Source organism: Neovison vison, chromosome 12, assembly GCF_020171115.1.
Source record: "Neovison vison isolate M4711 chromosome 12, ASM_NN_V1, whole genome shotgun sequence".
In the NCBI taxonomy this organism is placed as follows: Eukaryota; Metazoa; Chordata; class Mammalia; order Carnivora; family Mustelidae; genus Neogale; species Neogale vison.
In genome coordinates, this window is record NC_058102.1 from 46,694,464 (window position 1) to 46,721,124 (window position 26,661).

Sequence of the window (26,661 nt, forward strand, 5' to 3'; positions counted from 1 at the left end):
GAGAATATGTTGTATATAATTTCAGTTTTTTTAAATGTCTAAGTTTGTTTTATGACCCAGGATATGGTTTATTTTGGTGAATGTCCCGTGTGCACTGGAAAGGAATGTGTATTCTGTGTTCTTGGTTGGAGCATTCTATAAATACTGTTAAATCCAGTTAGTTGGTGATGTTGTTCTGTTCCTTTATAACCTTGCCCTTGCTGATTTTCTGTCTACTAGTTCTATTATTGAGAGAGGAATGTTAAAACCTCCAACTATAATTGCGGGTTTGCCTGCTTCTCCTTTCATTTTGGTCAGTTTTTGCATCATGTATTTTTATGCTTTTTTGAGGGAGTGTATACACATTTAGGATTATTTTATATTCTTACATCATTATGTACATTACATTACTTTGTGGTATGTCTCTTTGTCCTTGGTAATTTTCTTTGCTCTGCAGTCTGTGTTGTTGATAGTGGCTTTCTTTTGATGAGAGTTTACGTGATATATATTTTGTCCATCCTTTCACATTAAACCTATCTGTATCATTATAGTTGAAGTGAACTTCTTGTATTTCTACAACCGCATCTGAATTCAGGGTCAAGTGGGGGGAGGATGGGAGAGGAAAAAGCTGTGACAGTTGGTTCCACTCTCTTAGAATGGCAGCTTCCTTGAGAGAAAGAAAGGCTCCCTCAAAAAAAGAAAAAAAAGAAAAAAGAAAAGAAAGCTTCCCCTCTTGCGGAGTTTTGAGTCCTGTAAGCTCTCATTTATGGCCAAGACCTCTGCTGCCATGGCATTGCTTGGGGTGTAGCATAGAAGATGGAGGAAAGAGGAAAAATGGAGAAAGATTCCTGCAGCCTCTTTTAGCTTCATGAGTTCCCTTTTTCAGAACTAGTGTTTAGAGTGTTTTTCCCAACGCCCTCTTTGTCTGCATCCACTACGGGTTGACTAGACTGAGGGGGACAGAAGGTAAACTCCCTGCTGATGCTGTGGAACTTTGAAGTCCCCCTGCTACTACTTATTTTCCAGAGTCCTCAAATAGCGGTTTCATGCATTTTGTCCCAGGTTTTATTCAGTGTAAACAACACGGCAGGCAGTGTTTGCCCCATCATACCCGGACTCCAAATCTTCCTTACCCTTTCAAATCCTTTAAAATTATTTTATTTTTGTTCAAAGGCTCAACAGGGGAAGATGGTTAGCTTAGTGCTTCTAGAATGCCATCCCCAAGCCTTTTCCATGTTGAATCTGGTCTTCTGAATACCCAGGCTCAGATACCCATCAATAAATTTTAAATAAATAAACCCTATGCAAATGTTGAGGGTCCTCTTGTTTGAACTCTCAGTCTCACTGACACTGGGTTCAGCCCTGCAGACTCCTTCCCTGTTGCACTCTTTCCATGCCTTCTGTACTTGGACAATCTCCAGCTGCTCCTTCACTAGGGACTTCTGGGACTTATGGGTCTAGGTTGCAGACTTCTGGTTCTTCTCCACCCACACCTCCTCCTACGCAGTCTCATCCCTCAGTTTTCCATCAGCTTGCATGTGGTTTTTAAACACTTACCTCTAGTCCAGAGCGTCCTCTTGAATTCCTGTACCTGTAACTGCTCTCTAGACATTTCTGCTTCCATATATTGTAGGTACCACAAACTCACGTTTCTCCATCTCATCAATAAAGGCACCCCCATAGAGTCAGCCACCCACTAGAAACAAAATTACCCTTGAAACCCCACGGGGTTCCATCCCAGAACATTAAGTCAATCATTGAATTAATACTTCTCCTCCTCCTACTCCCCCTACCCCCTTCTTTTTGTCAAATTCTGGTGTCTTTTTTTTCCCCCCAGTGCACAAAGGTGCTTTTATTAAAGCACAGGGACCAGACCCTGGAGCAAAAAGAGCTGACTGTGATTATGAGGAGCAATTGATTATATACTTTTAAGTTGGAGGGGTGGTGGGTAGAGATAAAGTCTCTACGCCTGGGTGGCTCAGTTGGTTGGACGACTGCCTCCGGCTCAGGGCGTGATCCTGGAGTCCCGGGATCGAGTCCCACATCGGGCTCCCAGCTCCATGGGGAGTCTGCTTCGCTCTCTGACCTTCTTCTCGCTCATGCTCTCTCTCACTGTCTCTCTCTCTCTCAAATAAATTAAAAAAAAAAAAAAAAAAAGTCTCTAAAGCCTTTTTCATATGTTAAAGAAGACTTGCAGGATCCCGGAGGCCTGCCTATTGTCAAACTAAGATTGCTTTAGATTGCTTTTTGCCTCTAACAAAGCATTGACATTAAGGTAGCCTTGAGTTCCTTGAGGAATGTTATACTCTGAAGGTTTCGGATATTTATCAGTGATCTGAAAGTTTTTATCTACTTTTTTTTTTTTTTTTTTTTTTTTTGCTTTTGTTCTTATCATTGCCCGCCCAGAATAGTTTTGACCCTTAAATCTTTAAGGTTGCTGAGAGTGGAAGGTCTTATCTTCTGTAAATTTTTTCTGCTAAATAGAGATGTAGAGATGTCCGGGCCGTGAGTCAACATTGGTCAGTTGGGGAATTTATATATAGGAGTTAACGAAAGGTGGAAGCCGCGGAATCCAAGGTAGACAACATATATGAATCAACTTGAGCAGAAAGGAACTTCTGTTGACTAGATTCACCTCTGCTCCATCCCTCTACTGCCATCTAGTCTGGGGCTATTCTGTTCTCTAAAATATTTTACCTGGTATCTTTGCATTTACTCTTTCTTCCTTCCAATCTTCCCATTTCTTATATAGCCAGGGCCTCCTTCAGAAATCTACATTTTATCTTGTCATTTCCCTCCATAAATTTTGTAAAATGTTCAATTTCTCTAATGTTTCCCTTCTTAAGTAAAAGTATTTAACAACTTAGTCTCTGTCAACCTCTCTGCATTAGTTTCCTGTTGCTGCATAACAAATGACCCTAGAATTTAATGGATTAAAACAATACACATTTACTGTTTCTCAGTTTCTGGGTGAGTCAGAAATCTGGGCATGGCTGAAGTGGGACTTCTGCTTCAAGGTCTCTCATAAGGATTCAGTTAGAGTGTTGGCCTGGACTGGGCTCTTAGAGGAAGACTCATCAGAGGAGAGATTTGCTTCCAAGCTCATTTACATGATCGTTGGCAGGTTTCAGTGACACTGAGGGCCTCAGTTCTCTCCTGGCTTTTGGCTAGAAGCTTCCTCCTTCATAGGGAGTTCTCCAGGAAGGCACCTTGCTTCATCAAAGTCAGCAGGAGAGGATCTCTTAACAACACAGAAGTCACATCTTTTTTACCTAATAAGGAAATAACAACCCATCACCTTTGCCATTATCTGTTGGTTTAAAGTAAGTCTCCAGTGGGATCCAGCTCACTCTCAGTGGGAGGGGATTAAATAAGGATGTGAATGCTGGTAGGCATGGATCACAGAGTGCCATCTAGCACCAAAATCTCGCACCTTCTTTTTCACATCTCCTCTCTTAGTATCTCCATGCTGCTTTCTGTATTGTTACCTAAACTTTTCCAATTTACTAAATCTCTGTTCTGTGGTGTCTAGTCTACTATATAACCTACACATTGAGTTTCATCAATTACTGTATTTTTTTGTTTCTGTGATTTCCACCTGGATTGAAACAGGCCCATTCCCTTTTTCTTAAATTCTTATTATTTTCTTCTTTTATCTCTTTGGGTGTTTTAAATCAACTTATTTTAAAGCCTCCTTTGTTTTTCTTCTTTATTTATTCTTTCTTAGGTGAGAATCTAACCACTGGCTCCATCTTCTGTCTCTCATGGCAGCAGTGTTGGTGTGCTTTGTAATTTGAAAAATCTATGAGTGTGTCTTCAGTGGGACTTATCTTCCATAGCAACACATGGAACTTGCATTTATATACTTGTTTCTAGAGACATCACTATGAGAGTGATTTTCAGTTGCCTCTATCTAAAACCCTGTAATACATACAGGTTCTAAAACATTTTCTTTCTTAAGTTTCTCACTCTTTCTTGGTTTTTCTCCTATTCTGTTACCATTCTCTCATCTTCCTCTTTTTGGTAGAAGGGCCAGTCCGTTAGGTGAGAAACCAAAATTCATTCAAGCATATAGTATGCCTTTCCCAAAACAACAGACCATATTTAAACAAAAAGTATTTAAAAAGCCAACTAAAATAAAAAATATTGCATCCATTCTATTTTTTAACTCCCAAACTGATCACTTCTTTGTTGCTGTTTGCAATATCAGATTCAGTTCTCTAAGACAGGAGGGGACAAAGCTCTCTCTTTTCAGAAATATCTTCCAAGACACTGTAATATTAGTGAGTAAATTCCTTTTAATAAAGTTCTAAATGAACATCTCATGGTCAGAAAGTTAATATACATCTAAAACATCTTAGCACCATTCTCCATTAATAGATCACTGCAAGAATAATGACATTGAAGTACCCTGTTCTGAATTTCATAACATTATATATGTTTCTGATGACAGTTTCACTTCCATATCTGAGGAACTATCAGAGAAACAAAATTTATAGGTATTTCAAGGTCATCACTGTCAAGTCATCATCTTTGGCAAATTATGGTAGCTTGATTGCTTTTTAGAAAGTTATAGTCTATTTGGCAAACTCAGGACTGAAGATATGATGAGTAGTTTCTATTACTATTTCAGAATTCACATGAAATATCATTTTGATTTGAATGATCTGAAAGGCTAGTCACTGGTACCCAAAGATGATTCCCCAAATGCCTGTTCCATCTTGGAAGAAAGCACTGAAGTTGACCAAAAAATCACCTTATATTCCTAAGCAAAAGTTTAAAGCATAGTTCAGGCAGAATTGCTGAAGATGCTAGAAATATATGCTGGTCACAAAAGGCTTAATGGAGGGCAAAAGCTGTAAAAACTAGCAATTCCTCTACTATAAATATTCAGTAAGCATTCTAGGCATCCCAGAATTCTTGTAAAATGAGGTAAGTAATTTTCCAAGGATAGTATTTGTACAGCTTATTGTTGCCATCGACATACCAAGGGAAAACCTGGGCTGCCCAGGGTAGCTAGACACCATGTGGGTGACGTTACTGTGTTGTGACCTGTTTCCTCTGCTGATCATCTTATATAGAAGATCTTAAGTTTGCTTTTCTTTCTTTCTTTCTTTTTTTTTTTTAAGATTTTTTACTTACATTTGAGAGAGAGAGAACACGAGCAGAGAGGAACAGAGAGAGAGGGAGAAGCAGACTCTTCACTGAGCAGGGAGCCCAATGTGGGGCTCGATCCCAGGACTCTGGGATCATGGCTAAGCTGAAGGCAGCTGCTTAACCAACTGAGCCACCCAGGTCCCTTAAGTTTGTTTTTCTAATTGATGCTTGACCTAGTGGTATTCTTTTGGCTTACATATACATGTCATCTCTTTCCTCCTGTGGCCAGTGACAAATAGAAGAAAGAGTTACTCAAGTCCATAGATGTTTACCTAACAGAAGAAATAAAGGTGAATGTATTTTGTTATCTGGATGTCCGTATTACTGAGTAAGAAGGAGAGAATGGATGTTGTTACAGAATTGGAAGTTGCCACCATAATGTGTCTCCTCAGATTTCTGCCCTCTGCTTAAGATATTCTACAAGCATTTAAAAAAATCATACATTGTTAACTATAAGCAAGATAAAATAAATAAAATAAGAATTGTATGAAAGCCTATTGATTAAAGGGAGGAAAACTTAACTATGACAAATGGTTATTGTTTGAGGAACAGATAGGACATTCAGGAATAGAAGCTCGACTGGGAGTTAGACCTGGGACTGTAGATAAAGGATGAAATTCAAGACTAAAAGACATATAAGAATCCCTGATAAATAGGACTTTTTCAAACTACACCCACTTCTGTTTACCCAAAGTATCTGGGATGCCTCCGTACCACAGAATGTGTTCTAGGATAATGAAATAGGGGGAAAGGTATAAATTCTTCACAAGTCTTACTGCCCGAGGATGGGTAATTCTCTTTATCAGATATTTCTGGTCATGTTAGTGAAGGTCTTTGATTTTTGTTTTTGCTTCTCCTTGTTTCAGGGTGCTTTTCCAGAAATCATGATCAGTTCTTGACAATTCATCAGAGGAAGAGTGGGAAGCCGGCATTCATTTATCACCATTCACAAGACATTGAGAAGAGCCTGGATATAGCTCCACAAAAGATATATAAGCATAGCTACCATTCCTCTTCCAAAGCACAAATAAACAAACAGCATCAAATTGTTAATTCAGCTTTTCCTAGACCTGCATATGACCCATCTCTCAATCTGCTGGCCGTGGCTGGTCAAGATCTTGAAGTGGAAAACCTTCCAATCCCTGCAGCAAATGTAATTGTGGTGGTAAGTACTGTGTTACACTGATGCTGATACTTTTCCTCTGTGGTTACTGCTTGAAACAAACAAACAAACAAACAAACAAACCTGATGATTAATCTTTATCATTGGATCTCAATGATTATTTATCCCAGCGCTTCTCATTCCTTGATATTTCTTTTCTGTTACTTGATTATTATCTGTTGGCTTCCTCTTGAATGTAAGCCCGTGAAATAAGAAACCTTGTCTGTCTGCTCTGGGCAGAGTGCAGTGCATGGCACATATGGGTACTTAATAAATATTTGAATTTAAAAAATGGCTTCAGGATGGCCTTGCTGTTATAGTAGATAATATTCTGCACTGAGCCTCTGCCTTCTGTGATAATCTGTTCTAAGTACCTACTGAAGATCTCTGGGCATTTGTCTCAAATTGTAACAAGTGAAGAGACCATGAAAGGAAGGGGTGTGGGGGAGAGATAGTTTTCTGTCATTTGGAATAAATAAGGTGGTTTAGGAGTAGTTGATGGATAATATTCCTAATATCATTGAACAGTCATCACCCTTTACTAATCAAGATGATGCAGTGGTTTCATTGTTTGTATTCTTTGGGTATGTAACCCAGGCTGGAGTTTCCCAGTTTATGGAGGTATCACAGTTAAAATACAGGCTGAGGTTGACGGCCTATTTAGACTACAGTCCCTCGTAAGTTTTAAGTCACAACAGGCGGATACATATCAAAACTACAAGTCAGTAGCTATATGGTAGTTGTTGCATTTCTGTCCCCAAATATAATAAAATATGTTGACTTTTTAGGCCAACATCACTCAGGTAAACCATGTTTGCATTTTGACAATCTCTCTATGAACCAAATGTAATTAAATCTAACAAACATTTTTCCCTTTCTTCTATTTTTTATCTACTACATATAGGACACTTTACTTGGTATTGACAATCCAAGGTCTATTCATTGACGTTTACAACTAGGATACACTGAATATTTATTACAATCCAGTTGTCATTTGGGGGATCCAGAAACAGAGACAAATGAAATGAAATCTCTGGCTTTGCTTGGGAAACGTCTGAGAGAAAATGTCACTAATTCAATAAAAAACATAAATTGAGAACACAAGATGAGCTCTTGTTACAAGTTATGTGGGTCACTTGGCCTCCTGAAATACTTGAACAAATTTTGTGCATTTACATGAGTAACAGATGTTCTGAAGGTGAAAGCCATGTACTCTGTCTGTTTGCTAAGATAAATGATGTTAATGACGTGGCTCTATCTGGATGTGCCTGTGTTAATGCTAGGGCTTGTGGAAGATATTTCCTCTGGTGACCATCATATTCCTATAGTTGTCAACTCTTAAAGTCTCTGTGAATTACTGTTGAAGAGGTTTGTTCTGTCTTCTGAGGTCATGTACTGTCTAGTTAATTTAATATTATGAAGGATAAAAGGCATCAGTGAAGAATTCTGGCAGGTCCTTTCACTTTTAGCTTATTTGTGGTTTAGAAACTCAAGAAGAAGCTGTGCTTTTTTCTTACAGGTGATGATTACATGAAGGCAATAAATAGGTGATTTTGCTGAGTTAGGCTTCCCTATTTTCTCTTGATCTAGTCTCTAACCATGCTGTGGCTATGGTACTTTGCAACAGTTGCCCGTGTTAATGTTTCCTGTAATCTATTGACATTACTCATGCATGTGTGATTTAATAGGAAAACCAGGAAAGTAAAGTTATTTTTAAATAAGTCAATAATGTTCCGCTGACTCAAAAAGCAGACGGTCAACGTTCAATCAAGTATCAGCTGGTTGGAGTTTCATTCTATCCAGAAAAGAGGTTTAGAAGTGAAGTATAATGAAAGGGAGTTAACTCTGGTGACAACATGACTTTGATAGCGTAATTGATGATGCTAGCTAAGCTAAGGTGTTGATGTGTTCATATATACATATATATGAACACACACACACATATACACACGTACACACACAGACTGTATTACTTGAGGAATATTGCAGGGGAACCAAAGAATTATTTTATGGCTCAATTTATACCAAAATGAGTAGTGTTTATGACTATTAGTTTCCTGAATTAGAGAAATTACCAGGATTTATTTTTTTCAGCCAGAGTAAAAACACCATTGCCAACTTCCACTCTATGTCTGTATCTATATTATATCTGTATATCTATATCTCCCTCTATATATGTAACTTCTAAGGTTTCCATTGAGAAGGAGAGAGGGCTTTTTTCCTCTTCCTATATTTTTTCCCCTCCCTCTTGTTTCTGACATCATTCAGACAATGAATTATAAACTGAGAAATTTAACAGGGACTTGAGAGATGTATGTGTCACTCCTCCTTTCCTGATACCCTGTTGTCTCCACAAAGCATTTCGTTAGAGCATTTGTCCACAAACGAATTTTTTCCCTTTTTCTCCTTTCTTTTATGATCAGGGAATTCTGCAGTTCATTTATTACAAGGAGAGAACAGCATAATTAGAATGTTTATCCCAAAGAATGCTAATTACATTTCAGAAGCTCGATTAAGAAGCTGTTATTCAGATTTTTGTACAAATGCAATATAGGGGGAATACAAATGTCCTCAAGGTCAGTGCTGTGGTAGGAGTAAAAAAAAAATGGCTTTAAACAAATGTGTGCTGGAAATTCCATAGTTATACATAAGGCCGCAAGACCATGACCTTGGGAAGTAGAGAACCTAGAAGTGTGAATGAAAATGGTAGCGTGGAAGCAGCTGTAGGCTTTTCCAGTTCAGCAAGTTCAGCCTAGGTGGCTGAGTGAAGAATGTTCTAGCCTGGGAAAAATCTGAGAAAACGGGCTAGGAAGGCTTTGGAATCTGAAAGTGGGATTATGGCTTACTTCATAGGATGGTCTTCATAGGAAGGAAAATAAAAGGAAGAAAAAGAAGAAGGGATAAGAGGAAGGGGATGATGATGAGAAAGGAAAATGGAGGGGAGGAAATGGGAAGGGAGGAAGGAAGGGGGAGAAAAGAGGATAGAGTGGCAGGTCTTAGGACAGAGGGAAGACTTCTCTAAGCATGTAAGAAGATGATGGGGCGTTTCCTGAAGCCTCAGATGGTCTCTGTAGGTTTTCTAGACTCCTAAAGTGTCTTGTCTTGCCCACCATTCACCCAGACCAGCAGACATTCTCTGTTTTTTTGACACAAACTTTCTTTGAAAATATTTTTATCAGGAAGTTGATTTAGAAGACCTTTAAAACCAAATGCTTTGGATAACTCTGGGTTTCAGTTACATCCTGCGTTCTGTGTTCTGCCTCTCTTCAGCTTGGTTCTGCTCTGGACCAGTTTTTGAGTTTCATCTTACAGGGAAAGAGATAGTTTCTAGATGTGATCTGAGGGGCTTAGAAGGTCCAGCCTTCTCATGCTTTGACACGGTAAATAAATTCTGCAGCATTTAGTGTGTTATGTGGATAAGTAATTGTTGGATGCCTTTTCAAAAGACATTGATTTCTGTTTGGAAAGATTTTATTTATTTTAGAAAGAGAGAAACAGCAGACTCTGCACTGAGTGTAGTGCCCAACGTAGGGCACGATCCCATGACCCTGAGATCATGACCTGAGGTGAAACCAAGAGTTGGTCGCTCAACCGAGTCACCTAGGTGCCTCCAAAGACATATTGTTTTAATCATAATTTTATGTCTGTGTAAGGAATGTCCCAAAAGGTCATTTAGCCTATGTACCTGCCATTGGAATTCTGCCATGTCAGGGAAGTTTTATTAGTTAGGAATATTTTGTGGCAAGTGACAAGAATCCAGTCCAAACTTGAGGAAATTTCGTGGTTCAAATAACGAACATTTCTGTAGTATGTGTAGCTTCAGCTATGGTTTGATCAAAGGCAAATTATTGGCCAGGATCCATCTCCCAGCTCTGCTTTCCCTGGGGTGACTTCATTCTCAGACAGATTCTCTTTTCTTCATCTCAACATGGTTTCCTGAAACGCCTGGAGTTTTTTTCCTTGCAGGTTCATGTTTAGTGGGAAAAAATGACCCTTTCACAACCGTCAGTAATATCTTGGGCATCTGTATGACTAGTGCAATTGAAGTTAATTACTCACTTCATCCCTGAACAACTTGCATCCCGGTGATAAAATTAGGTGAATTATTTCAAACCTTAACTATGTGTGCCGTCCCTAGAGCATCCATAAAAGTCCACAGGCTGTTTTTGGGAGGGGAGGTTACTTGAATAAAAATTGAGACACTGTTAACAAGCAAAGATAGAATAGATGTCAGATGCCAGTTAAATGTAAGGTAAAGCAGAGTATCTGACTTCTATTTTTATTAAGACACAGTAGCCCCTTCAGAAATAATGAGGATATGAGGACTTACAAGTTGGCCTCAGTAATGTGATTCTTACAGTGGCCCAAGGAGGCAGCAAATTTACTCCAACAGAGGAGAAAATTCAGGTGCCTGGGCTATATGTCCCACCACTCAGACTATTTTCCGGTTCGGGTGATGATTTAGTGCAATCTGTTAGATGCACATAGGTGATATTATGTTTCAAGAATCTCCCAAATTTATGAAAACCACGGTTGCCCATGTACAGTTTTTGATGCTGCTTATATGCAGGGTGGGGGTGGGGGAAAGGGGACAAGAATGCTGTGTTGAGCTATAGTGGAGGCAGGTGCATGGGCTCATTCCTGAGCTAAGTGACTGGCTCATGGTGGGCAACTCACAGAAAGTGTGATTCAAACGCAGGCTTTGGGAAAATTATGTTATTTTATGTGAAGGGTTTTGGGGTCGACTACTAAGTACTGAGCCCAAAATGCTAAATGGATGTAAGACACAAGCCTCCTAGGGACGCCTGGGTGGCTCAGTTGGTTGAGCAGCTGCCTTCGGCTCAGGTCATGATCCCAGCGTCCTGGGATCGAGTCCCGCATTGGGCTCCTTGTTCGGCAGGGAGCCTGCTTCTCCCTCTGCCTCTGCCTGCCGTTCTGTCTGCCTGTGCTCGCTCTCTCTCCCTCTCTCTCTCTGGCAAATAAATAAAATCTTTAAAAAAAAAAAAAGACAAAAGCCTACTATAATGAAGAATGTGACTCAGATGTCTTCCAATACAGCCTTGGGACACCTGTCCTCTAAGTTCCTAGAAGAAATGAATATAAAAAAGCTGAGAGAAAAAATGTACTATGGTGGTACGTTTGCTAAATAATAAAATGTGTAACATTTTTCTTGATTTTCAAGTAAATGTAGTTATATTTTAGAAACTTATTTTCTGTCCTCCTTGAAAATGGTATTTTGTCTGTAGACCCTATCAACTTTGTCATTTTTGGATTTGATCTGTGTATTAGTTGTTTATTATTGCATAACATATCACCTCAACATTTAGCAGCTTGAAATGAGAACTTAGTTATGATTTCACAGAGTTTCTGAAGGTCAGGAATCTGGGAGCAGATTAGCTGTGTAGTTCTTCTGCCTCAGGGGTTAAGGCAGTCAACCTGTTAGTGGCGGCTACCTCTGCCTACTTGACTGAGCTGAGGGCTCCACTCGGAGTCTCACATGGCTGTTGGTGGGAGGCTTCAGTTCCTCAACAAGTTGGCTTCCTCCAAGCATGCAAAGACTGTCATGATGACCTAGTCTCCAGATCACATGGGAGGGGACAGCAAGGGGCATGATTACCAGGAGGCCGGCATTATTGGGGATTATCTTAAAGTTTGGGTACCATGATCTTCAAAGCAAAATTGGGGCATCTTTGTATTCTGCCATTGCTTGTTACATACTCTTACATATGAACTTTAGGAAGGGAAACTGTATGCTGAAACCAAAGGTAAATTTACAGAAATTTCATCATATAAGTCATGATGGAAGAAACTATGTCTATGAAGAAGCTTCAAGCATCAAAAATGCTCATGATAAGCTTGCAGTGTTCAGATAAAGAAATTAAGGCCCCATACCAATAACTTTCTCTTGGTTCTACAGTTAGTAGTAAGGGCTACCATCAGAATACAAATCCCAATTTGACCTCAAAACTCAAACATTAAAAATTTTACCATAAGCCCTCCTTTGCTTTGGGGAAGTATTGTACACTTTGTCAATAGACAACTTAACTTTATGGATTACATTTTATTTAAGCTAATGATAATGTTAATTTTCATCCTCTGAAAGTATACTCATTGAGACCTACAAGTTAATGTTGAAGCCTGAGAATAAGAGGTATAAGATCCATGATGGCCAGTCTAGAGATTATAATCAGAAAGGAACTACACTGTCAAATCAGATTTTGTTTTTAAGACAGTCTAGAAAAAGAAATTCTGTAATCTACTTAGAAATTTGGCTAGGTTTTTGCTCTTTTTGTAACCTAAATTAGCTTCATGTTAATCTATCAGATCTTATATATATTATCACCTTTCTTTTTATCCCAAACATTTGCATTTTGGAAAACTTTGTGCCTAGAGTCTCCAGATATTATCATACTCCTGCAAATTGTCTTGAAGTAGAAATTTCATTCTTGAGCTTGGCATCCCGACAGTCATAATTGTCGCCATCTGTTGCTTTTCTCCATTTCTCACTACTAAAGCAGCAAGGAGGATGCTGGAACACATTCTGGAAATGCTAGAGGTCAAGCTGAGGCGATATCTGTGTGAAGTTTTGACACTGGACCGCTCAGTGCGTCTGCTTGTTTTGGATCATTTAGACTCAACATTAGAATGACTGGAGTCTGAAGAGAACTGGTTTTATTGATCATCATACTAATTGGATCTTGGATATTTAGTAATATTTTTGTCTTGACTCCAAAATTAATATACTTTCATAGAGTTTCAGAATATTTAGAAATGTAAGAGAAGGTAAAATAGGAATAAAAATAACCCTTAGCTGTTAGATAATGATGTCATACTGATACATGTATCTGTATAGTCTCATATATGTAGATAAGATTACTTTACAGATATATGGAATCTGCATACATAAAGCTTGCAGCATTTATTTTATTTTATTTTATTTATTTTATTTTAGAGAAAGCATGAGACAGAGGTAGATCTTGAGCTAGGGGACAGAGGGAGGGAGAAGCAGACTCTCCGCTGAGCAGGGAGCCCAATGTAGGAGTTGACCCCAGGATCCTGGGATCATGACCTGAGCCAAAGGCAGAGGCCTAAACACATTAATTAATTAATTAATTAATTAATATAAATAAAATTATGGACATCTTTAAAAAGCATCACTTTTAAAAACTGTTAAAAATTCCATTGTATAATAGATTTTACCGTTTTATGTATTGATTTACATTCCAAACACACTCAGTGATTTAAATCAGCTAATTCTGAGGAGAAATAAATGTTGCCTGTGACTAACAAACATAGTATTCTTTTCATTACAACTGCCTGATTAATATTACTGAGAAATTTAGAGAGCTTATCCTAAGGGAAACTATTCCTTTTATGAAATCCATATGTAGTTATAATATGGGGTCTATTTTTTCTTTTCGCTTGGCCAAATTATTTATGTTCCATCAACCTTTAATCTAAAGCAAGGGAAGTATTTCAAGCAGCCAAAGAAGTTAGTAGGACAAAAAAGAGGATGTTCTGTTAAGAACACACAAAATGTTGTATTTCAAGATTTTTCATTGAGGAAGTTAGAAAGTGCTGTATGTCTTCATGTGGGCACCTAAAAACTTGTTGTAATTTAAAATTTCCCCAATAGTGGAAAAAGAAATGGTGTCTGCAGATGAACAAAGAGGGTATCTTTCCTTTGGAGCTAATTTTTTCTTGTCAGATTTCTCTCTAAAAATGATGCTATGGGTTTTCTGGTTGTTAAGAACTGTTCTCTTGTACCCTCTATAAGTGACTTTGTCCCTTTTTCTTTCTTTCTTTTCCTCTTTCTTTCTCTATTTCTATCTAATTATAAATCCTATGAAGCATGCTTAGGGTTTCTGTTTGTTTTGTTGTGATTATAAAATGTTCCACTTTAAAATCTAACTGCGAGTGGATAATTATGTTGGGCTTTCTGGGCTTCTGACCCTGCCTGGGCGTGATGGGTTTGGTGCCCTTTAGCAAATGCCTTAGTTCCCTCAGCTTGATCGCTATAGCTCTGATGGCAGAAACAATTTGTCCCTTTGTCTTGTTTTAGGAAAACACAGGAGCTTAAAGTCTTTGGAAGGTTCTCTCCCAGGCAAAATTGCGAAGCTTCCTCATTGGCAGCTTTTGCCTTTAGTAACTGAGTATATATAGGAAAGCTGCAGTTTCATACCCCGAGTGACCACAGGGCAACCCCCTGCCCTGTCATCCTTTCTCTTCCAAACCGCAGGTTTCCATGAGCCAAGCCTGTTCTAGCAAACCCCACTCCTCACCCCAAATGTAAAGGGAAAATATCTCCTGTGTCTCTCTCTGCTCTTTACTCTCCATACTTCGTTTATGACATGTCTGGCCATTGGATGTGAACACGGGTCATGTTTCCCGCACCAAGTACTTCTGGGCCACCAGCTGCAGAGGGATGGGGGGATGTCCTACGATTCCACTCAGTTCTGACACTATCTACTTGGAGATCAGATCTGTTAACTTACTATATTGCCAGGGAGTTCTTTTTTTTTTTTTTTTTTAAAGATTTTATTTATTTATTTGACAGGCAGAGATCACAAGTAGGCAGAGAGGCAGGCAGAGAATGAGGAGGAAGCAGGCTCTCCGCTGAGCAGAGAGCCCGATGCGGGACTCGATCCCAGGACCCTGAGATCATGACCTGAGCTGAAGGTGGAGGCTTTAACCCACTGAGCCACCCAGGTGCCCCTGCCAGGGAATTCTAAAAGCTATTACGAGTCGGGCATAGGGAAGCAGAAGAGAGGCATCAGACAAATAGGAAGGACATGGGACAGAGGGAACGGGTGCAGAGCTTCCCCGTCTTCTCTGTTCTGTCAGCACCACCCTGTGTTCGCCAACCCAGAAGTTCTCCAAACTCCATCCTTTGTCTTTTTATGGAGGCTTCCTTATGTAGACATGACGGATTCAATCATTGGTCATTGGCTTTTCTTCACCCTCCAGCTCCCCTCCTCTTCCTAGAAGATGAGGGGTGGGACTGAAGGCTCTGATCACTTGGTTGGTTCCCTTGGCCCCCTGACTGCCCACCTTTGGGGTGTTTCCAAAAGTCACCTTATTAACATAAAACCAATTGCAAGGGCTTGTTATGAATAATGAAGGAGACCTCGTTCAACTCTATGGCTCTGGAAACGAAATAATATGACTAAAGATGTCCCTATTGCTGTTGGATAGGAAACTATAAAAGTTTTAGGAGCTTTGGGCCAGGAACTGTGGATGAAGACAAAACAAATTTTTTTAAAAAAATTATAAATCACAACATCATTGTGCCACGTATCATTGTCTTTTTATAATGAGGTTGGTCATAATCTTGTGCTTTAAATCTTTTCCAAATTTTGTTTTTAAGGTATGAAAGTATAATCCAGACATTATCCTTGTACCAAATTATTTCTTTCATTACCTGTGTGCCATATTTGGGTCATTTGAGTTCAGAAAAATAAGTCAAGAAGACACCATCTATTTCACATTTGTCCATTTAGCCAACATTTTCACATGATTTCGTCTTTTTACTTAAACAGTAAGTTAGCAACAGATAAGTTCAAAGAAGAAAGAAGAAGAACCATTTTTGAGGGATAGGCCACCTATTCACTGACAATTGCTAAGATTACAGGAGGAGATGTGTTTGTGAGATTTGTTTGATGCCCTCCCTGGAAATGACAGCCACCTGACATGAATTCCAAGAAATCCTGAGGATATGCAACCAACAATCAGGGCTAAGAATCTGTCTTATTCTGCATTTCCTGAATTGCATTTATTAATATCATCCGATCAATTATTCTGAATGTCTTGGGGTTTTACATGTGTTTGTGTGTCTGTAGTTCAAAAAACCACTTAATTATCTCATGTTCCTAGTATGAACCTAGTGAAGCTGCTTTGTTTAAGAATTTGATAATTTTTCCTGCCTAAAAACATGACAGCTGGAATTGGTATTTCAAGCTCCTGTTGGTTCTTTGTGCTTTAAGCACGTGTTGCTCTCTCTCTCTCTCTTTTTTAGAACTGGTCTGTTTTTTAAATAGGACATATTGGGCAGCAAATAGCAAAATCTATGTTGAACAGGCCATCAGGCAAATTCTTTGAATGTAGGCTTTTTAAAAATCAGCAATCTTTTTTTTAATGGACCAATGAATAAAAAAGAAAATCTCATGTGTGACAAGTGATGGTGACAACTATATTCTTAAGCATAATTTTTTGAAATTATAAGATCAAATGAATAAAATCAAGTCTACACCAGGCTGGATTATGAGAAATAGCCAAGTTATAGGACTTGGTGCGTTTTGGTATAAGTCATAGACGACTAGGGAAAAATATGTGATTAATATCTGTAAGGAGCTAAGAATAGAAACAACTGGATTTTCAGATGTGCAGATTAGTTGAATGGACACCTAGGTACTCCTTGCTCCTTGCAACTTTCATTTGTTCAAAAATATTTTTGCATACCTTCTATGTTTTAGACAGTAAAGCAGACTTGGGATAGAAAATTAAAAGAGGGCGCCTGGGTGGCTCAGTGGGTTAAGCCGCTGCCTTCGGCTCAGGTCATGATCTCGGGGTCCTGGGATCGAGCCCCACATCGAGCTCTCTGCTCAGCAGGGAGCCTGCTTCCTCCTCTCTCTCTCTGCCTGCCTCTCTGCCTACTTGTGATCCCTCTCTGTCAAATAAATAAATAAAATCTTTAAAAAAAAAAAGAAAATTAAAAGATAAGATCACTGCAGCTCTGTAGTTCACATGCTAATAGGAGAAAGACAATAAAATAAGTAAACAACTGAACACAATTTCAGGGGGTGCTAAGTGCAATGACGAAAACAGAGTTCAGGTGGCAGAGAGAGCGTGGTTGGAACGAGACAGTGTTGGATCTTGAGGGATTCTGTTGGGTATTCAAGGGTACTTAAGGATTGGGTCAAGGTATAGCTCGTAAATGGAAGTCATGTAGTGGAAGAATAGCTTTGGAGTCAGCAGAACTGTGTTGGAATCTCAAATCTGGCACTTCCAAATTGTGTTTTTTGCCCAGGGACTTGCTTACTATCTCTGTATTTCAGTTTCCTCAACTGTAAAAATGTAATACTAATAAAACCCATCTTGTGGAATTTTTGTGGGAACTGGTTGAGAAAAAGGATTCAAAGCACTTAGCATCAGGCCTGACACATAGTCAGATCCGTATAAAAATCAGCTGCTATTATTAGCATTATATGGAACAACGGAAAATATAACTTCTGAGTCTTAGTACCAAGAATACTGGTATTTCTCCTGAGCCACTCGCTGGCTTGTAATTATATCTGTTAAATGCTGTGAATCATGTTTCCTTCTTTCTCTTCCTGCTGAGAGCCAAATTTGCGGTCCACCTCTAGCAAATATAGAGAACTTTATGAAGTGCCTTATTTATTTTGTGAACTAACTTCATTTTTGGCTGCATGTTTGCTTTCTTCAGTCATTTTCCTTCTAATTCAATTTCCTCATTTCCTTACTTTTTATTCAGTTTTATTTTGTATTGTAGGTGTTTTCATAAGCTGCTATAAATTCTGTCTGTAGTGCATCTGCCTAAACAGTCACTATGACAAAATAGCCATCAGTATTGGACAGGTTGAGTCTGAATGTCATACAGCAAGAAATCCGTTGAAGGTAGAATGTGTATACCCGTGAGGTTTAAGAAAACAAGAAAATATAGTTCATATGAAAAGAAAATAAGGTGTACAATGGTCTGTTGACTCTCTGCTCTGTAGGCCAATCCCAGTGTAAAGGACCAATGTTCATTCTCTTCCTGAGCAGATTAAGAGAGTGGAAACAGATGGTTTTAGAAGGACACCTCCTGGGTTCATATGTCTGTTTGGCCATTGACTACCGTTGAGATCTTGGGCGAGTCAGGAATGTTTCTGAGTCTTTGTTTTTTCATGTTAATGGTGATTGTCATACCTGACTGGGCTACTTCCTTTGATTCTTTCTAGAACAATGGATTTGTTCCGAAAGGCATGACACATGGTCATAACGTCAGCTGTCACAGTAGTGGTGGTGGTGATGATGATGGTGATGATACTCAGCAGAATTGTCTATTTTAATCTCTGATCCTGGGATAGAATCTCCGCATTGTAACAGCCTCCTGCCCTGTTGTAGAAATCTAGAAGGTACCCTTCGCACGTTTAAGCCAACAGCGTCCTGTGAAGCTGCACATCACAAGGCTTGCACAGCACCATATGGTCGCCCTGACTAGAACCTTGCTTAGATGCTATACCTTATATGCTAATTACCTGGGTTCTTGACATCTTCCCTTCCTGAGTACCTACTTTGTTCTACCAACTAGCACTTCAGGTCTTCTGAGCCTGGAGATCTGCCTTATGACTTGTTTTGTCTTTGAACTCGGATCTTGCAGCCAGCCCTCACCTCTACCTCTACCTCTGACCATCTTTTCCATCAGCCAGAATGTGCTAACACCGGCTCTGTGGTCACCTCTGTCACAGGCTCCCAGATGCATCTCTTTGTTTTCACCTAAAATTTTCCGAAGTATGGGGCGCCTAGGTGGCTCAGTGAAGCATCTGACTCCTGATTTCCACTCAGGTCATGACTCAGGGTCCTGGAATCGAACCCTACGTTGGTCTCCATGCTCAGCAAGAAGTCTGCTTGAGGATTTCTCTCCTTCGCCCTCTGCCCCTCCCCCTTCTCTCTGCTTGCTTTCTCTCTCTCTCAAATAAATAAATAAATATAAAATTTTCTGAAGTAAAATAATGTGTTGATTGCCTTTAGGATCTTAGCATTAGCTGTATTGTCAGGAAACTCTGTTATAAAGAAGATCTTTTTTGAAAGTATTATTAATCCAAATGCAGAATAACTGATTGATAACCCAATAATTTATTAATAACCTAATAATTTATTCCCAGTTTATTAGGGAAGATCAGGTAAAAAGGATTCCACACACATAAACACATACTCCAGGTAATTGAAGTTACCTTTATAATTGTGTAGGGATGGAAATCTTTCTAATTTATACTATACACTTCTCTATTTTAAATACATATATATTTTGTTGTTTTAAAACTTGGTCATGCTTACTCTACAACTGGCTTTTCTTAAAAAATAGAAAGTCATAGATGTACCTCAGAGTCTTTTTAAAAATTTTTATTTATTTATTTCTTTTCAGTGTTCCAGATTTCATTGTATATGCACCACACCCAGTGCTGCATGCAAAGCGTGCCCTCCACAATACCACCACCAGGCTCACCCAACCTACCCCTCCCCCTCCCCTCCAAAACCCTTTGTAAGTTCCTCAGAGTCTACAGTCTCTCATGGTTCACCTTCCCCTCCAGTTTCCCCCAACTCCCTTCTCCTCTCCATCTCCCCATGTCCTCTCTGTTATTCCTTATGCTCTACAAATAAGCGAAACCATATGATAATTGACTTTCTCTGCTTGACTTATTTCACTCAGCATAATCTCTTCCGACTGGAAGAGATCCATGTTGATACAAAACCATCCATGTTGATACAAAAGTTGGGTATTCATCCTTTCTGATGGAGGCATAATACTCCACTGTGTATATGGACCATATCTTCTTTATCCATTTGTCCATTGAAGGGCATCTTCGTTCTTTCCACAGTTTGGCGACTGTGGCCACTGCTGCTATGAACATTGGGGTACGTATGGCCCTTCTTTTCACTACATCTGTATTTTGTGGGTAAATACTCAGTAGTACAATTGCAGGGTCATACGGAAGCTCTATTTCTAATTTCTTAAGGAATCTCCACACTGTTTTCCAAAGTGGCTGAACCAACTTGCATTCCCACCAACAGTGTAAGAGGGTTCCCCTTTCTCCACATCCTCTCCAACACATGTTGTTAACTGTCTTGTTAATTTTGGCCATTCGGACTGGTGTAAGGTGGTACCTCAATGTGATTTTGATTTGAATCTCCCTAATGGCTAATGATGATGAACATTTTTTCATGTGTCTGTTAGCCATTTGTATGTCTTCATTCGAGAAGTGTCTGTTCGTGTCTTCTGTCCATTTTTTGACGTGATTATCTGTTTTGTGTGTGTTGAGTTCGAGGAGTTCTTTGTAGGTCTTGGATATCAGCCGTTTGTCTGTAGTGTCATTTGCGAATATCTTCTCTCATTCCGTGGGTTGCCTCTTTGTTTTGTTGAGTGTTTCCTTTGCTGTGCAGAAGGTTTTGATCTTGATGAAGTCCCAAAAGTTCATTTTTGCTTTTGTTTCCTTTGCCTTTGGAGACATGTCTTGAAAAAAGTTGCAGTGGCCAATGTTAAAGAGGTTACTGCCTATGTTCTCCTCTTGGATTCTTATGGATTCCTGCCTCATGTTGTACCTCAGAGTGTTCAGATATAAATTTGATTTGTTTCTTTTAAGTAGTTGCCTAATTTTCAAGTTTATATATACACCATACTTTCTTAAACTACTCAGATTACATCTGAGGTTGTTTGTACACTCATCAAACAAACTACATCCAGGTTGTTTGTAGTTTTCTTGCTTTGTGTATATATTTCATAGTTGCCACGATAAAACTGCCACAATAAATATCTTGTATATATATACCCTTGGAGAAAAAGGAACATATATATGTATGTACCTATAATGTGTGTTTATATACATAAATGGATACTGTTTGTTCATTCATATATTTTACATATATGAATAAAAGATTTTAAACACAGAGATTATTTAAACTATTTTAATTAATATATCACCAAATTTTTGTTTTCTGAAGAGTTGTAGCAATTCACCTTCCTACCAGTAACATATAAAACTGATTCGAAGTCCGCCCAGCAGCAGTATTTGCCGTTCTTCATTTCTGCGGACCAAGGGAGTAAAAGTTGTACTTCATTATTGCTTCCCTTTGCATTTCCACGATGATATAAAGGACTGAACATCCCTCATGTGTTGGTTATTTGGATTCCCTCTCATGCAGTTGTTTATTCATAACTTGCATATCAGGTTAATTATTTTTTTCTTAACAATTTGTAGAAGCTCTTTGCTTATTGGGACATAATTGCTTTGTCTGCCGTTTGGGTTGCATTTATTTCTTCCCAGACTGTCATTTCTCTTTTTTATGGTGTCTTTTGCTATACAAATCTTTAATTGGTTTGTGTTCAGATGATTACATTTGCCTCCTTTTAAAAACAACCTTTGTGAAGGGCTTTTTCTTTTTCTGTTTAACAATGTATCTCTCTTTTTTTTTTTTTTCTGTTTAACAATATATCATGGTCATTCTTACAAAGGCAGATTTAACTTTCTCATTTGACTTTCCCTAGCTTCTTCACACACGTGGATAAACTTACGCTTGTGTAGTTCTACGTAAGTGAGAAATCATTAATTTCATTTTTTATTGCATTCATTATTGTTTAATTTTTTTTGTGGCTTTCCCTCTCCTCCTTCCCTTACCTGCTTCTTCTTCTTCTGTTGAAGCCCCATATCCTCTGAGCACTCACACTAGAATCGAAGGTGATTCCTTTGGTTTATTCTCTTTACACTCACATAATCACACAAACATATATAAGCACATGTGTGCACACTCACATACAAATATGTGCATATATACACACATATCCCTATAGTAGGATTTTTTCATTTTGTGTTCCACAAAACTAATATAATATTCTAGATACTTCTCTGCTTTTTTCCCCCTTTCTTTCCCAGTGATGGAAAACTTCTAATCAATGGTCATGATGGTCATGATTGATTCTTTCTAATGGTGCATATAGCTTCATGGTGTTGTTACACCACAATTTATTCAACCACTCCTGCATTAATACTAATTCACATTGTTTCCACGCTTGTTTTTGGTCCTGTGAATAATGTTGTAAAAACATTTTGGTACATATGCTGCTACATACTAATGCTTTTATTTCTGTGGAATGGATTCCCCAAAGTAAGATTGTTATGTTGAGATAATATATAACTGAATTTTTCTCAACAGTAGTAGGAACTTCCATTTTTTACCAGTAAGTGCTAATGTAGCCACCATCCGTCTTTATCAGCAACAGTGTTATCACTCTGTTTGTGTGTGTGATGATAGGTATAAATTTATATCTCATTATTGCTTCTAGTTTTTTTTTTAAAGGCTTTAAAAAAAATTTATTAAGCTTCTAGTTTCTTTCAAAAGAATAACTTGACTTTTTTGAATATTCCAGATTGGTTTTCTTCCTTGATCTCATTGGGCAGTCTGTCTTTCTTTGTGAGTTTCTGACCTTCTTTCTGAGTATCTCGGTGTCACTGTGCTTGACTCCAGTGGTCTCCCAAGTGATACCTCCGCCTTCCCTACTTGGTTGTCACTGTTATGTTTGAAAAGTTTGGACATGGAAACCAGAAGACTGTACTTGCTCAAAACATTTAATCATCAGTCAATAGAACTCTCAGTGAAGGCCCAACGAGTACCATTTATTATTTTAGCCTGGTATTTTAGTGATTATTCAGTTATTCAGAAGAATTTGTTTTCTAAAATGTGACTTTGTTGGGGCACCTGAGGGACTCAGTTGGTTAAGCCACTGCCTTTGGCTCAGGTCATGATCCCAGAGTCCTGGGATTGAGTCCCATATCAGGCTTCCCCTGCTCTGCTTCAGCCTCTCCCCCTGCTTGTACTCTCTCTGTCAAATAAATAAATAAAATCTTTTTTTTTTTTTTTAAAGGTGACTTTGTCAATAAAGAATAGTTAAAAGGATTCTGTCCTGTAAAACCATTGGCCATTGATGTCAGTCTACTTGGGGATATTAATAGCCTCAGAACTCACTTATCATATAACAAGGAAAATTTCTAACCTCAGATCACCAGCTTAGAAAAGGGAGATCATTTCCATAGTGACTGACAGATTCTTTATTTTGTCACTAGCTCTCCCTACTTCCTGACCCTGCATCACTAACATTTACAAAGACTCTGGTCTTTAGGGTGTCTTAAATGTTGGCGTCTGGGAAAATAAATGTTCCTTTCTGACAATGTCCCTGGTATATTCTTACGGGAAGAGTATATCCTAAACAGATGACTCCAGCAGAAGACAGTGGAGATAGCCCACAGAGGGAGGGAGGACATAGGATGAGTGTGGTCCTATCCATCCCTCACTCTCTCAGGAAATCAAATTCTCATCAAAGGATCTCAAGTATTTTGGTTCTCTAGGTTCAAACTAGTGAGAAAATCATTCAGCTCTCTTAAAGACTTCTCATCAGCGATTTAAATTCCTTGTGCTTTAATTTTAGAGTCAACAAAACTGACTTCTTTTCATGCCTGGACCTCCATCTTGTTTAACTTCAGGATGAAAATACACCCCGAAATGGGTCTTACAAACCTTGGTTCCTATGCAGTCATTTCTCATTGTAAATAAAATCACCGCATATCCAGATTTTCCAGGCATCTTGAATGGCCTGAGTTGCTATCTTAGGGTTCCATTATTCCTGGGCACTGATGAGAGGGAGTGAGTCTCAAAGCTCATTTCCAAATCTGGAAAGTTGGCAACCTGATCAGTTTACCACACAGTGAAGTCTGACTTGTTGCAACTATTGATCTCAAAATTCATACGAGTGCTCGTAGAGGAAGTGGTCGGATCCACCACCTGTCCAATTCACTCATTGTGCACAGAGGTTCAGAAATATGAGGTGGTGAGGTGGCGTCCTTGAGACTGAAAGTTCATCAGGATCTTGAATCAGATACTGATCTGAATCTCAATTTTTGCATGAAAAATTAGGATATTAACATCTGCTCCATTTCACCCATACGGATTTTAATGATGAAGTGAATCAATGTATGAAAAATCCTTTGAAATATTTGTTATGCATAAATGCAGGTATCGTAAAATTGTTTGAACGTTCAGTGTTATTTTTCTTCCAGTAAGAACATCAGAAATCTTTGGATGGATTATAATAGTTACCATTTATTGAGTTACTATCTATGAACAGGTCTCTACCAAATTTATCTCATTTAGATATTTTCTTTTCTTGTTTTTTAAGATTTTATTTATTTATTTGACAGAGAGATCACAAGTAGGAAGAGAGAGGGGGAAGCAGGCTCCCCGCTGAGCAGAGAGCCCAATGCAGGGCTGGATCCCAGGACCCTGAGATCATGGCCTGATCCAAAGGCAGAGGCTTAACCCACTGAGCCACCTAGGCACCCCACATTTAGAGATTTTCATTATCATATCTCTACCCTGGCCCCCAAAATACTGGAATAGTTGAGTTAGGAGACATCAGGATGTTTCTGCCACTGTTTCTTTTAAAGACTTTTAAGATGGGCAATAAGTGATATGCCCGGCTCTAGAGTCAGGCTTTGAACTCTGGCCGACCCTTTGCAGTGAACTTGCCTGCCTTTATGAAACTTATTTAACGTGTCATTATAGGATGTTCTGTAGAAATAAGAGTAACAAATAATTTTACAAACATGAAATAAAAGTTGTATCTGAACCTAAATTCTATTATATCCGTATTTTGGATAACCTTTAAAAAATAAAATGAACTTTTAAAAAACTTAGGTATCACTGTAATTCTGTTCATAGTTTATGAAAAATTTACATGACTGCAGCAATAAAAACTAAGATTACTCAATTTATTTTCATTATTTTCTGTTCATAAAGACTAAGTCTGTCTTTTTAAAAGTCATGTTCAAAAGAGCCACTCTGAGAGCCATTATTGTTACCTCTCAGACTCTTCCAGCCTTCCTCACTGTGGAAAGGAGGCCTGATGGAAATGAGGCCAAAGCATGATAGGAGGTAACAAGAGATGCCCTCCCTGTTTGAAAATACTCTAACAGCTTGTCACGGTCTAAACTTCCATTAGCATAGAATAATTTACTCTAATAATGCCACCAAGTTTCCACAGTGTCTGGGATGAATAAAGTCTTTATATTCAAAACACTCAGCTCCTGAGTGATTCCCCATATCATTTTTCCAGATATTGCCAACAAAGGATTTATGTGTACAGCATGCCTTAATGCTACTGGCATGATAATGTATATTGCTGTACATGATAGGCTATGTGGATCTGGAGCTTGTCCTAAGGGAATGAATGAGTCTTTGGATATATAATTTTGCCCTCAAAGAGAAAGAGTGATCAGGCTTGGAAAATCCTCTAAGAAGAGCTAAGTGAGACCAGGGGCTGGGAGAGATCTGAGCAGTCAGAGTGCAACATACAGGGATTTGGTAGAGGGATGTTCTACAGACAAATAGCTCCTCTATCCAGCCTTCTCTCAGGTTGCCTTTGCTGCTGTTGAATTTTTTGGCAATCTAATAGCCAGAGGGGTCATAAGCTCATAATCTGTGAGCTGAAATCAGTCTATTGGCCCTAAGGGTGAGCAAGGAATTGAAGGGGAACGCTATCAAGCAGGGCCTCCCACCCACTCTGCACTGGCCCCACTACTGGCACATTCTTCTCCTTCACCCCTTGGGTGTCTTGCCTGGCTCCTGAGATCTTTTGAGTTTGTGGCATTGGTTTTGAATTTCAGAGTCTACTGATCCTGTATATCCCAAGTGTTGGTGGTATTTTTAACCTCTTCCAAAATTTGTTCATGTCCTTTGCCTGTTTTTCAAGATCTCACTTTACATGTCCTCTGCTCAGTGAATGTGCTAATACTGTGCAAACTGGTGGAAAAATGGTTGTACATCTTTGTAGAATCAGAAGACTGCTGAATGCCATAAGCCCACATTCTGAAGCTGCAATCATTGAGGCCTTCTTTAACAAGGATTAGTAACACAGTGTGTGTCTTGGACATGATGGTTGTCAGGATAGCTTAAGGACAGTGGGCTTTTCCAGAAGCCTCTTACTCTTCTGACATTCTGGTGACAGGAGGTTGTACTATAAATGGAACATTTTCACAATGTTGGAAGCATCTGTTCCCCCACTGTCTTTGAGGCAATAGGGTATGACAATTATACTTAATGATGTTCACTGTTCCCTTGGAGCTGCTAATTTACTGAGGGAATATAGAAAACTTAATCTTGTGATCATTGCAAATCCAGGGAATGTAGGGTAACAATAAAAGAGTAACAGAAACAACAATTTCTACCATTTTTCAGGCTCCCACTCTTCATAAAGCACGATGGCATGGACTTTCATTCCCCTATCTCATAACGCTATGGGATATCATTACTCTCGTTTTACAGATAATATCATGGAGTCTCCTCCATGGTGGTTGTCACACAAAAAAGTACCTCGTTTGATTTTAAAGACAGTATTCTTTCCACCGTGTAGCTCTGCATCCCTTTTCATCTTTGGGCTTTGGGAAAGGTCTTGTCAGGACTGGAGATAATTGGCAACTGTCCTCCTGGGCTCATAGCAAGAGAATTAATTCATACAGGGAAGGTCAAAGGTCTTCTTACAGATAGTAGTTTCCCTTGGCTCCAGAGAGCTCTGAAGTTCATGGCCTGGGTCTGGTGAT

The 26,661-nt window shown here is 38.9% G+C and overlaps 1 protein-coding gene across 1 annotated transcript in view; it reads left to right on the plus strand.

The window, feature by feature from the left end:
- Positions 1–26,661, plus strand: part of PTPRR (protein tyrosine phosphatase receptor type R) — a 235,479-nt gene that overhangs the window by 17,468 nt on the left and 191,350 nt on the right. Inside the window, exon 2 of the mRNA XM_044228655.1 lies at positions 6,003–6,301. Coding sequence (XP_044084590.1) covers positions 6,003–6,301 — 299 coding nt within the window. The remainder of the gene's footprint in view (positions 1–6,002; positions 6,302–26,661) is intronic.